A 12,438-nucleotide genomic window follows, 5' to 3' on the forward strand; every position below is an offset into this window, starting at 1 on the left:
CCCACATAAGTGTTTTAAAACATTTAACCTTTATATTTATTGGGTTTTATTCAGAATGGGCTTAACTTTCTGTAAATTTTATGCATGTCTCATTTCCTGAAGTCCCAAAAATGGCAGTAAGCAGTGTATTAGGGACAGATGTTCACCCAAGCTGCTAAGAAAGTCTAGGGCAAGGAATCAAGTAGAAACCACGCCTCAGCTATTACTTTTCCCTTGAAATAGGTTACCAGGTCACTTTACTGTCATCTGTAGCACCACTAATCATTTAAGTGCATTTGTTTCCCTTAATCAAACAGTGAAGTACTTAAAAAAAATCAAGTAAGCATTAAAAATCAACTCAACTTGCACAGACGCTGTTCCATGCCTGAAAAAAGCCATACACTTTAAAAGTCATCTCAAACAACAAAATAAACTATTTCCAACGATTACAACACAATTCGTTTAAAGACAACCAAAACAGCGGCCAAAAGTAGCCAAAAACTCACCCTTCTTTTTTTTTTTTGCATAAATTATTGTTCTCTGTATATTAACTGTAAGAACAAAAGCAGTAAAGAAAATATTTAACAGTAATTCTCTCAAAACTCACAGCTTCTACAAACATACCTGTCTGCAATGGAGCTCATTTTATGGGTGCTTATGGTAAAAAACATAACATAGCACACTTTAGTCTTGTGGTAGACATTTGTACGTTTGCCTGTAAGAAAAGAAAAAGAAATCAAAACATAACTCTGGAGGAATAACAATATACTTCACTAGAGCACACTTGTTCTTATTTGCTCTTTAAACTGCTTTTAATCTCCTCTCGGTCTTCTGTTCTGTGCTGCCATCTCATCTAATCTAGTCCCCATTGCCATTTATAATCTGGACTTTCATATTTTATTTTACATGACAGTTTAAGAGAACACTGCTTCATTACATGTCATAATCAATACATTTGGACAAAGCCAATATAAACCTTTTCCTGGCTTCAAATTTGGGGATTTAAAATTAAAGTATGCATTTATTTCAACAAATATCTACTTGCTGGTACCCAAAAACTACAGAAGTACAATGGTGTACAAAAAGATTGAATGCCAAAGATAAAAACAGTGCAGTAAAATCTGACATAAAAAAGCCAGTTGTCAAAAGCTGCTTAAGGAGCAGCAGGACAGGAATGTAAGAGATTAAGGAATAACCGTGTGCAACAAGAAATTTTATATAAGAAATACAGTAGCAGATCTTCAGGTGTTTTTAATACGGTATAAACTTAATATTAAATAGGAATTCCATTTCATAGAATCATAGAATCATAGAATTACTCAGGTTGGAAAAGACCTTGAAGATCATCAAGTCCAACCGCAGCCTAACCAGTACCCCATCTCTTAAAAAACAACCACGAAACAACACCACAACAACAAACCTCTGCTAAATCATATCCCTGAGTACCACATCCAAACGGCTCTTAAACACATCCAGGGATGGCGATTCAACCACCTCCCTGGGGAGCCCATTCCAGTACCTAATCACCCTTTCTGTAAAGAAGTTCTTTCTAATATCCAACCTAAACTTGCCCTGGCGCAACTTGAGGCCATTTCCCCTCGTCCTGTCACATGTCATTAGTGAGAAGAGACCTGCCCCACTCTCACTGTAAGAACCTTTCAGGTACTGGAAGAGAGCAATAAGGTCTCCCCTCAGCCTCCTCTTCCTCAGACTGAACAGCCCCAGCTTCCTTAGTCTCTCCTCATAGGGCTGATTCTCCAAGCCCTTAACGAGCCTCGTTGCCCTTCTCTGGACCTGCTCCAGTATCTCCATGTCCTTCTTGTGCTGAGGTGCCCAAAACTGGACACATTTGTTTCAAAGGAGCTCATTTTAGTCACTGCAGTAACTCACAATTTCTGAGAAAGATTCATTTGTTTCTGAAAGTGCCAAATCTGGCAGAACTTGCAGTGTTAATACCACAAGAAATATGGCAGCTGCTACTTCATGATCCAAAAATTCAACAAAATGTTCCAGGAAGATTTAATTCCAGTTTTTGAACAGAATGGGAAACTGAGGAAGAAAGCTTATGTTCAAACCAAACTGCCTCACTGTCTACAACAGCCACGTATTAAGGACGTTTCCTTCACAATATTAGCCTTTTTCCCTGCAAACTTCAGAACTGAGCACAATGGGAAAGTTATTACTGGGAAAGCTGGGCTGCAGCACAGTCTCTTTCAAGGCACATAAAACAGCGTGCATGCAATTTTGCCTAAAAGCCCTCTTAGCCACTTCTTCAAGGCCCAGCTTTGTGCTGCATTTATTCTTCCAAAGTCCAACGCCCTGTAGAAACACTTGAAGTAAACCATTCTACTGCTGAAACACTTCAAAATAGCAATTATACTGGCTGTCCCTACAAACTGAATTCCCTACACTTGTTGGCCAAGGTTTATAAAGTAACAAATCTATACTATTTGAAAACAAGCCAGAAATGGCAAGAGAAAAACGAATTTTGACAGTTTTTGTTCAAACGTTTGTGAAAAGTAGGCAACAGTAGAGAGGTTACATTGCTCAGCTGTAAAAGCAATCTACCATCACTAGCAAAGAATTAATGATTGGAACTTTGTTTTCATTTAGACTATACAATATGCATTGACAGAGGTACGCGCTAGTCACAATTCTAACCCTGCATCAATTTTTAAACAATTTGGGAACTTACAGGAATCGAGAGTAACATGTAATTCCACTGGCTAAATGATACACTGTTCCATTAATATGCAAAAGAAAAATATACAGCTAAGTGTGTCAGTAAACACAACTTGCAACATAATTGATACCTTCCTTATGCAGAATCTGAATTTTAGAGTCAATATTTTTCCCTTTAACAAAGTGCTCAGTTTATAGAACAAAATAATTCCCTTGTTACACTATACAGATCTTCTGTCAGAACTGGATTTGGCATCCAAGACAATTAAAGGAACTTAAAAACTATCTCAAATGTACACGTAGTGCATTTTTCTCTCTCTTTTCAAGGTCTGAGCCTTTTGCCTTTGCATCTGAAGTAGCAAGACACTGTAACTGTCAGTGATACGTGTCAGTGGATAAGACCGCAGAGATACATCCAACGAAATCAGGCAACTTTAAAGCCAGCAGCACAGAAATCAAGGGCTACGTCTATTTCTAAAAATCAAATTCAGTCATGCTCTACAGCAAAAAAGACACTACTTTGCCACGGACTTTCAGTGATGACAGAAAGCCAGAGGAATTTTATTAATTAAAAAATACCTTTTAATTTACCTTTTATACTTTGGGACTTGTTGAAGTGTATGGTTTAGGGATGAAACGCTGGTTCTTCTCAAGAATAATGTGGAGTATCCTCTTCTGCACAAAAGCGTTAAATTATGAACTGCAAAAAAATCACAAAGGAGAGTTCCTAAGTCAATGAATTACAGAATTATTATGTTCTAAATTAAAAAAGTATTCATTCCAACCAGGGTGACTTTTTAATGCCGTATTCTGCCTACTTTCACTGTCAGAATTCACCTTGCTTTAAAGCTCTGTTCCGTGTTAAGCAGTATATCCTAAAACTATTTCATCTCTGCTTCAAGCTGCTGTCACTTTATGTCTATCTTTAACCTTGACATCATTTAAATGTGGTATCAACCACACCACCTACATCTTCGCTTTCATATGCTACCTGCAAAGCAACTCTCTACACTGTTATTTAAACGTTACTTCTCTAGAACTCTTACCTGGCTCTCCATTGCCTTTTCCACTGATGCCTTCTCTTCTTCAAACCCCCAAAATTGCTACAGGACTGCAGAGTGTATAGAATGCTGCTGGTGACCAGCAAATTCATCAGCTACTTATTGCTGCTGCCTCAGACAAACATTAAACTCTTCTTTCAAAACCCAGATGAAAAACCATTCCAAAAAACTGGAATGGTATTCCAAACTTACCCCACAAATGCAGTATTTACATTAAGAAAATTAGTCTAAATGATCAATTTCTGATGTCCTTATACTATTACTTTACATTGGAATGTATTTTTATAGTTTTTCTCTCGCACCATGTTACCTCCTACATTTCTAAGTTACCTGAAACTGTTTTTTCCCCCTTTATCTCATTTTTCTCTGCCTTGCTTTTTGTTCTAAAAATGAATTCACTGAACAACACGTTCATAAAACTTTCTACAAACCTTATCATAAAAAGCATTAAATTCTAAAAAGGACATCGTGATCTAAAAACAAAGCTTATGCTACTCTCAAATTCATTAATGCTACTGAAAACAACAGAATTATTTCTGTACTTTTAAAAGTATTTGATTAGAGAATTTAAATTTCTCCTTCCCATACGCCTAGCAGAGGTTCTTAAGTGGTTAAAAACCAGACATAAATATTAACATAGGAAGTTAAAACACAGCAGAACAATCTGCCAAAAAGAGGAAAAACAATTACGGCATGATTCAATGAAGCCACTCACTCTTTTCTGGCCAAATAACCTGCTGCCCCATTGACCTACTTTTTTAGGTGCTTACAGCCTCCTCTCCTCTCCTGTTTTGTTCTGTTTGACAAGTGCAAACATTAACAGTGACAAAGAGTCCCATGTAGGCTAGGTTACAGAGACTGCAACATGAAACCCATGTTTTTAAACTGCTTGGAGTTGAAGAACTCTGCCAACTCTCACCCAGCTCCTAACAGAGGAAAAATTTAGACTTCATCTCTGCAGCATGCAGAAGTTTGGGGTTTTTTTGCTTTATGGTTTGGGGTGGGTTTTGGTTTTTTTGCATTTAATCACCATTAAACACCACAGACTATAAGCACAGAACCATATACATTAATGTCTAAAACCAAAAAACCACAAAGTTTTTAAGGATATTTCAAAATGCCATTTCAAGATGAAGAGAACGGGAATATGTTTATGTTATAAAAGAACATAGGCAAGCTTAAACCAGACCAAAAGGAAAGCTAATCACAGTGGAAAAGCTTTTGTAACCAAAACCACATAGATCTCTAACTCAGTAGAAATGGCATGCATGTGAAAGCGAGCAGAAAGGTCTGGACGCCTACACACCAGCTCTTTCAGCCACAAGTGTTCAAAGGTCAGGAGTCTGTCTCTATAAATCATGAGTGCCGAGGTTGTTGGTTTGGTGTTTTCTTTTGCTGTTGTTTTTGAAAGTTATTTTTAATATGGTCCATTTTTTTTTTTCTTTTTGTTTCTATCTTTCGTACACATTCAGTGCATGCTTTCAAATGTTTCTGTCCAATCAAGAAGAATAGCGACTTAAGCATTTTGAGGAAAACCTAAGTTCCTCAATTAAAAACCTCAGCTGCTGCCATGGATATACAAATTATTAATACCCAACATTGCTCAATCTGTAGCAAAAGCAGAGCAGCTAGCAATACCACAGCCTCTGTGCTGTGCTGACTTATCATTCTGAGAGTGACACGCAGTTACTGGATAGCAAGTTACTTCCTGGCCAACGAAACACAGTACTGACTAAGTCCTAGGATAAAGAGCCAATTCCGTATACAGTCAGTAAGCAAAGCCTTTACATCTCCTCCAACGCTTCAACACTAACATTACTAAATATTTGTGAGAAATGTTGTCCTTGTACTGTAAGAAAGAGGTACCTACATACATGTTAATTTTATAAGTAATGCTTTCATCGCTTTACAGATTACAGCTCTCAGACAGAATTATTGGAAGATGACAAGCACTATTAGGACAAATAATTTCACCCTGGAAAGATTTTAGGAAAAATATAGTAAACAATTCAGTTGTCCAACAATACAGCATCTACAAACTGAATCAGATTAGCATTCTTAATACAACCTGATCTCTATGCCATAATCCTATTTTGCCAGGGGAACAAACAGTGATTATAATCACTGAGGATTAGCTTTAGAGATCTTGTTTAAAGAATCAAAATCACAGGACAACAGTCTGTACTTCCACAGCAGCTGATGCCACAGAACAGCGGGAGACTCTTGAGTTACAAAGCACAGTAAGCAAGCCAAGGAGCAGAAAAGTCATACTGTGAGTGAACAGCAAAAGCAGTACCTGACTCCCAACACAAGCATAGCAACAAGAACTTATTTATTAAACAGACTCTGAAGATAATTATAAACCATCTTGATACCACTTTCCAAGAACAAAGGAATGCTTATGTCTGCCAGTTTGTGCTACAGACTTTTCAAGTTTTACTCTAGTGAGACATCCCAACATAACAGGCCAACAGAAACCCATCTGTTGTCTTATGTCCAGAATAGTGAACCACTATAACTCACACTTTCACTTCGTTCTTTCCTTCCTATTTCTCTCCCCGGTCCAATCATTTTTCTCTTCATCTTTTTTGGATGAAGGAGTAGAGAGAAGCAGAGAAAGAATTAGCTTTGTTTAGTTTTGAGTAAATATGGATTTCTGGAGAGAGAAAGGGTGCTTAAGATAAGTGAGCCATAACCTGCTCTCTAATCAGATACAGGATGGCCTAACAGAGCAAGTTAGCATGTTTCAAGATAGTCATTTATCTGCTTGTAATGGTACACACACCAACAGAAAGCAAATTAAAGTAATGGGACAGGAACTGTTTAATATCTTTGTCGGTGACATGGATAGTTGCATTGAATGCACCCTTCACAAGTCTGCAGACAACACCAACACACTTGGTTGTAATCAACATGCGGCAGGAGCAGAGGAAAAACCAAACCTCCAAACCTCTCCTGCATTTTCAAGACGTTTGACTGTCCTGCTACTGGGGAAATACTTCACTTTCTAACTTGGGACTGAAAACAGCCTGCAATTCCTGTCTCTCCAGGCCATGGTTACAGGACGCACCTCCATTCAGCATTTCCCTGTCCCATACCAGTCGGGCTGATCTCTGCTCAACCAGCTGATCTGCTACTACCCTTCCACTTTTCTCTGGAGTCTTCCTCCCCCTTGCTACCTTCAGCATGGAGACTGGCACACCGCTTCCTGTCTTCTGAAGAGTTCTATGTCAAAGAGCTGGCCTTGAGCACAGTGCAGATTTCTAATCTGGGTTCAGGCTCTGACTCACCAGTTGGACTTCATAGCTAGTCTTTAGACTTGACTTCATATCACAGAGTAGAATGATGATCTGGGCTCTTGCCTGAACCTGACTGCACCCTGCCGATCCTTTTGGCTCTCTACAGTGTCTAGAAAGAACTCAGATAGTAATTGCAAAGGTTCACACAAAACTGGTAAATGTGGAGGTTGGTGGCCCTGTCTGTGGCAGGGGGGCTGGAGATTCATGATCGCAGAGTTCCCTTCTACCCTAGGCCATTCCGTGATTGTGTGTGTGATTCTGTGGTCTTTGAAAGTGAGGTGCTGAAGGCCTTTTTTAGTGTTCAAGTGTTCATCAGTCTTCTTTTCCTCCCCTCCATCTGTCCTACTCAGAGTTTGTCAAAGCATCACAGAACAGCTGAAGTTGGAAGGGGTCTCTGGGTGCCTCAGCTCCAGCAGTGACACCCAGAATAGGGTGTCCAAGCACATGCAGCTTTGGAAGATCTCCAAGGAGGAAACTCCACCACCTCCAGGCAGTGCTGGATCACCCTCACAATGAAGTGCATTCTGATGTTTGTTTGAGCCTTTTCACCTGTCCATGGGCACCACTGGCTCCCTTCTCTTTTTCCACCCTCCCTTCAACTCTTTAAAGAAATTCCTCTGAGTCTTCTCTTCTCCAGGCTGAACAGGCCCAGCTCTCTCAGCTAAAAGAGATGCTGCTCCATGCCTTCCCGTCATCTTCAGTGCCTTTAGTTGGACTCTCTAACAGTTCCAGGTCTCTTTTGCACTGGGGAGCCCAGAACTGGACCCAGCAATCCAGGTACAGCCTCAGCAATGCTGAGTAGAGAGGGGAAGGACATCCCTCAACCTGCTGGCAATAATCAATAAAGAGTACAGACCTAAGTAGATTTATAAGATAAACATCAAAGGGCAGCCATGAGGTCAATATTCTTCCATATTCTCACATATAATATCTTCTCATTCCTTTGCATTCACAGTTCTTTATAGGAGATTCTCTTCCCTCAATATCAAAGCCATGTAAGCATGACACAAATGCTGCCTGTATATCCTGTGAAACTAGTTTGCACAAGAGGAAGTCTGCAGCGACACATCACAATTCCTCTTGCACCAGTTTTTATTTTATAAGGTTCCTCCCTGTCTCTTGCCACTCTTACTGGACTTTCACTAGAGGCTTGTACCCTTTTGACTCTGGCCACAGAAAAGCAGATTTGTGAAGTAACGTGTTTAAAAAGAACCCACATATCACTCACAGTTTTAAACACAAACTTTATTATTTTGTTCTTATTTAAAACTGTGGCTTTATGTACCTTTGAAAATTGGCTTAGCTGTGAAGGAGGAAACTATTAAGTAAATCTGTGACTGCTGGGGTTATAACAGGATACCAAGGGTTAAGTCTTGAGAGTATGTGTTGTCTCACATCTGAATTGCAACTTTGCTCATAATAAAGCCTGTCTGAAATGTACCACTAGTACCTCCTTATAGAGTATTTAAAAACAGTACTTCATTGCATGAATTTTAATCTAGACAAGCTATCTTGCTAATGCTACAGTTCCAAACCAGAAACATTCACGTTCCTGAAAATCTCTACTTTAATGGGATTTGGGACTGAAATAGTTTACACAGTCAGCTCAATAACTGTTTCTAAACAGCTGAGCAGAGAAGAAAATGCTCTAAATTGCACAAAATCTTGACGTTCTGCTGTTCTCACAAGAGGGATCTAAACTCGGTCTGTTTTACAGAGAAGAAAATCCCACCTTCATTCTCTTACAGACAACTGAGAATGCACGCAGTTTCAGGTCAGCTGCTTTTTTCAGAAGTTCAAAGAGGTAATAATACCATATATGAGCTCAAAAACTGAAATTCCTACTGAAAATCATTAATTACCCCCAGAAGACGATCTGTTAAGTACAAGATAATTATCTTCTACAGAATAAAACTACCAGACAAACAGAAAGGTTCTCTTCATTTGATTTCTCAAGATTAATAAAGCGTAATGAAAAAAAGCTCATTAAAACACTATTACTACACTGAGAAATGAGACAGATCTACAAGCTGAACATTCTTCTTTCTCTGTCCCAAAAAACAACAAGGAAGAATGTGTAGATATGGCAAGGAAAATGCTTTATGAAAACTGTCCTGGAGATCATCCATTATCAAATTCAATAGATGTAATTACTACACATTCAAAACAAAGTAGGGTAAATTAGGTTCTTCTTCCATTCCATAAAACAATTCTGCTCTGTTTTGATAGAAACCCACATTTAAAAGTATAAAATGAGACCTTACAGTTATTATTACTGCAACAAAAACCAAAGCATTTGTCTGTCCAGTACAATTAATCATATCGGGTGAACACCTTACCTGCCAGACTTTTAGTAGCAGTGCATGTATGCACTGTGAAGTGTGAAACGTAGTTTAAAGCAGTTACTGAAATGCAAACAAATGAACCTTTGCAAAATTCTACCCTAGACCAAGAAATTCAACGCAAGGAACATTACAACAATACTTTAAAAAATCCTAAAGAATGCTCATAGTTTGTACGTGAAGAATCAGACCAACTAACAAAAACCTTTGGTCAAATTTTTTTGCTCTGTTATCACTCCTACATTCTAAAAATCTTTAGAGATCATTGGAGTCAATAAGATGGCCAAGAAGGCCTCTAAGAATTTACGTTATGAAAGTTTAAGGGTTTTTTGTTGTTGTTGTTGGCTTGTTTTTTTATAGGAGACAAAGACTTATTCCTGCATAGGGCACTCATCCAGAATAAGGAGAGACGCACTCAGTGTGTACATGAAAATTACCAGATGTAAGATATCAGGAACTGAGTATGCATAGGCTGTGAAGATAAGGGCATGGCTACAGACATTAGTGACTTTTAATCACCTTTACCAAATTCCTTTGTAAAGCTGAAGATTCTCAAGATGATGTTAGCTTTTTCCAAATTATTATTTTGCCACTCATTTCTACAACTGTACTAGATTCCCTCTCTACTGCTAGCATTAGGAGCTGTGATCACACGGTCAATCTAAAGCCAGTCCAGCCTAAGGACAACCCAAACATTGTTTCATTCAGCTAAATCATCTGAATTTACTTCACCACAGCGCTGCTCAATGTGCCTGATGTTGGCACAAGGGAAGGGGAAGCACTGAATCACCAGGTTAGACATCTTCTGGCAACAACGCCAGCTCGTGCTGATCTACACCATGAGTTAAATTACAACCCAAGGAAAAACAAATTAGAAGGAATGAGATTTCAGTTTCTGCTCACAGAAGACAGTGTTGTAGTTCCTACTTGAGAAGTCTGCTCCATATTTTAGATGAAACAAACTTTTGCACTCTCTCAAGAATTGCTGTATCTCACGTGACAACATGGAACAAATGACATTTCAAGGTGAGGTTTGTATACATGCACAGTTTCAGACTAATGAACAGCTTAGTTCCTTGATATAGAAACAATTCCAGAACTCAGCTTTTTCAATAGGAAACTCATAGAAAATGCAAAGCACAGATGTATCTATATATTATGAGATTACTCACCTGGAGCTACAAAAATTTAATGACAGAAAGACTTATACTAAGACCACAATTGTTAAAGTTGTGCAAGCAAGCATTCCAAATGGACAACCATAAAAAACAAACATAAGGATAGTCGAAAACAGCAACACTTAAAAAATAAATGACAGGTGCTGTAGAAAGCTGATATTTAATCTAAATCTTAATTATTCATCTCATTCAGAAATGCAAATGTAAATACAACACTTGAAAAATATTTAGTGATGGCCCTTTTTTTTTTTTTCCTAATTTGATTGCACAATCCTCAATCTGTGCAGCTGTGCAACTGTTTCTGATGCTTAGATTTCCCAGCACGCATGACTCATGCACAACCAAATTATCCTGTAAAGCATTTGGGAAAAGCAGACTGACTGCCTGTGGAGCGAAGTGACAGAACACTTCATTGGAAACTGTCTTGGAAAAGAAAGAGGAACTGAAACTTCATGTTCATCTTACCATAAAATGGAAGAGACGGAACATTTTTGTTCAAATACTCAAACAAAGTCCAAGTCAAAAATACCAAACTAGTAACTTCTCCTCCCTGTAGCTCTCTCTGTTCCCCCACACCTGTATTAGCACACAGTTGCTGCTGTATTCATAAGATTAACGAGAATTTAATGAAGACTTACTTTTCTACAATCTGGTGTCTGCCAGTAAGTTCTTCAGTGTTTCCTCTCCACAGTACAGCTTACCTGTTACAGAAAGAGTAAATTTATAGATCAAACAAAGTCTCAACACTACAGCTACAAAATTCTGAACATCTGCATTGTTGTGCTCTCTTTCGTCTCATTACGCAGAACATTAGAGTTTGTCTTTTGTCAGAACTTTCAGCATAACAATCCAGGCTCAACTGGAATTACAGTGATTGCAAAACCTGAGACACAGGACACATACTTCATTACAATGGCAAGAAGTACCTTAACTGGATAGAGGAAAATAAAAAAGCAAAATAAATTAGAAAGCTTTACAATTGGTGCTCAGAGGAAATGTCTTAACTGTTGTCTTAGATGCAAAAAATGAACAAATCCAAGGCAAAAGATGCTTCTTGTCCATACAAGACAATCTGTAACTACTCTGGGGATAGGGTTTAAGGTATCCTTTAGTCACCTTGAATGTTATAAACAAGAACCAAAAGGAAATGGATCACGGATCACAACATTTAGCAAAAAGCATGACTTGCTCAGGCAGGAAAGATGGCATATTAGAAAAAGAAAGAACAGTACTGCATGCAGCATGCAGACACAGCACAGCAACAATGTATAAACCCTAAATGTAATTTTACTGTAATCACTCCTTACATACATAGTAATAAAGGAGAAACATCTGCTTAAATATTCAAATATTAGAGTACTGAACACAACTGAATTTCTGAATGTTCAATTAATGCTATTGAAAGGAATGCAATTTGAAGAAGCAAAGCAACTTCTAAACACCTGTCTTTAGCCATTTATCTTTGTGATACCCTATCAGTTTATGCAGATGTGACATTTGTTCAACTTCTTTCTTTATTCTTCTGAGCAGCAGCAGCACACACTCCTTCCTTGTGGCTCACTACTGACACAAGCAGAAACCTTCAGAACTTGTGCATAGTATGCGGAGTTCAGCAAGTCCACCTGCTCACCTTCTGAGGGTCACCAGAGAAGCACCAAAACACACCAACAAATTCCTTGTTCCTATTAACTACAATTACAACCAAAGTCTGGTCTACTTAATTGCAAATTAGTTTGATAGATTATGACGACAGAATTCCTCTTCAAACATCAGGTATTCTTTTAAATGAACATTTTCTGGAGCTTGCAGAGTAATTCAGCGCTTGCAGCACAACTACTCTCAGCCATTTCCGCTCTCCAAGCACTTTCAATAATGTTTTAAAATCATACTTACTGAA

General features: G+C 38.4%; 1 protein-coding gene across 3 annotated transcripts in view; it reads right to left on the reverse strand.

Annotated features, from left to right (window-relative positions):
* Positions 1–12,438, reverse strand: part of CLOCK (clock circadian regulator) — a 50,359-nt gene that overhangs the window by 21,846 nt on the left and 16,075 nt on the right. For all 3 annotated transcript variants that reach the window (XM_072334923.1, XM_072334925.1, XM_072334922.1), the window contains exons 4-6: positions 11,180–11,242; positions 3,253–3,361; positions 604–694 (exon numbers count right to left, since the gene is read on the reverse strand). In XM_072334923.1, coding sequence (XP_072191024.1) covers positions 604–650 — 47 coding nt within the window. In that variant the 5' untranslated portion in view covers positions 651–694; positions 3,253–3,361; positions 11,180–11,242. The remainder of the gene's footprint in view (positions 1–603; positions 695–3,252; positions 3,362–11,179; positions 11,243–12,438) is intronic.

This window comes from Excalfactoria chinensis, chromosome 4, assembly GCF_039878825.1.
Source record: "Excalfactoria chinensis isolate bCotChi1 chromosome 4, bCotChi1.hap2, whole genome shotgun sequence".
Classification (NCBI taxonomy): Eukaryota; Metazoa; Chordata; class Aves; order Galliformes; family Phasianidae; genus Excalfactoria; species Excalfactoria chinensis.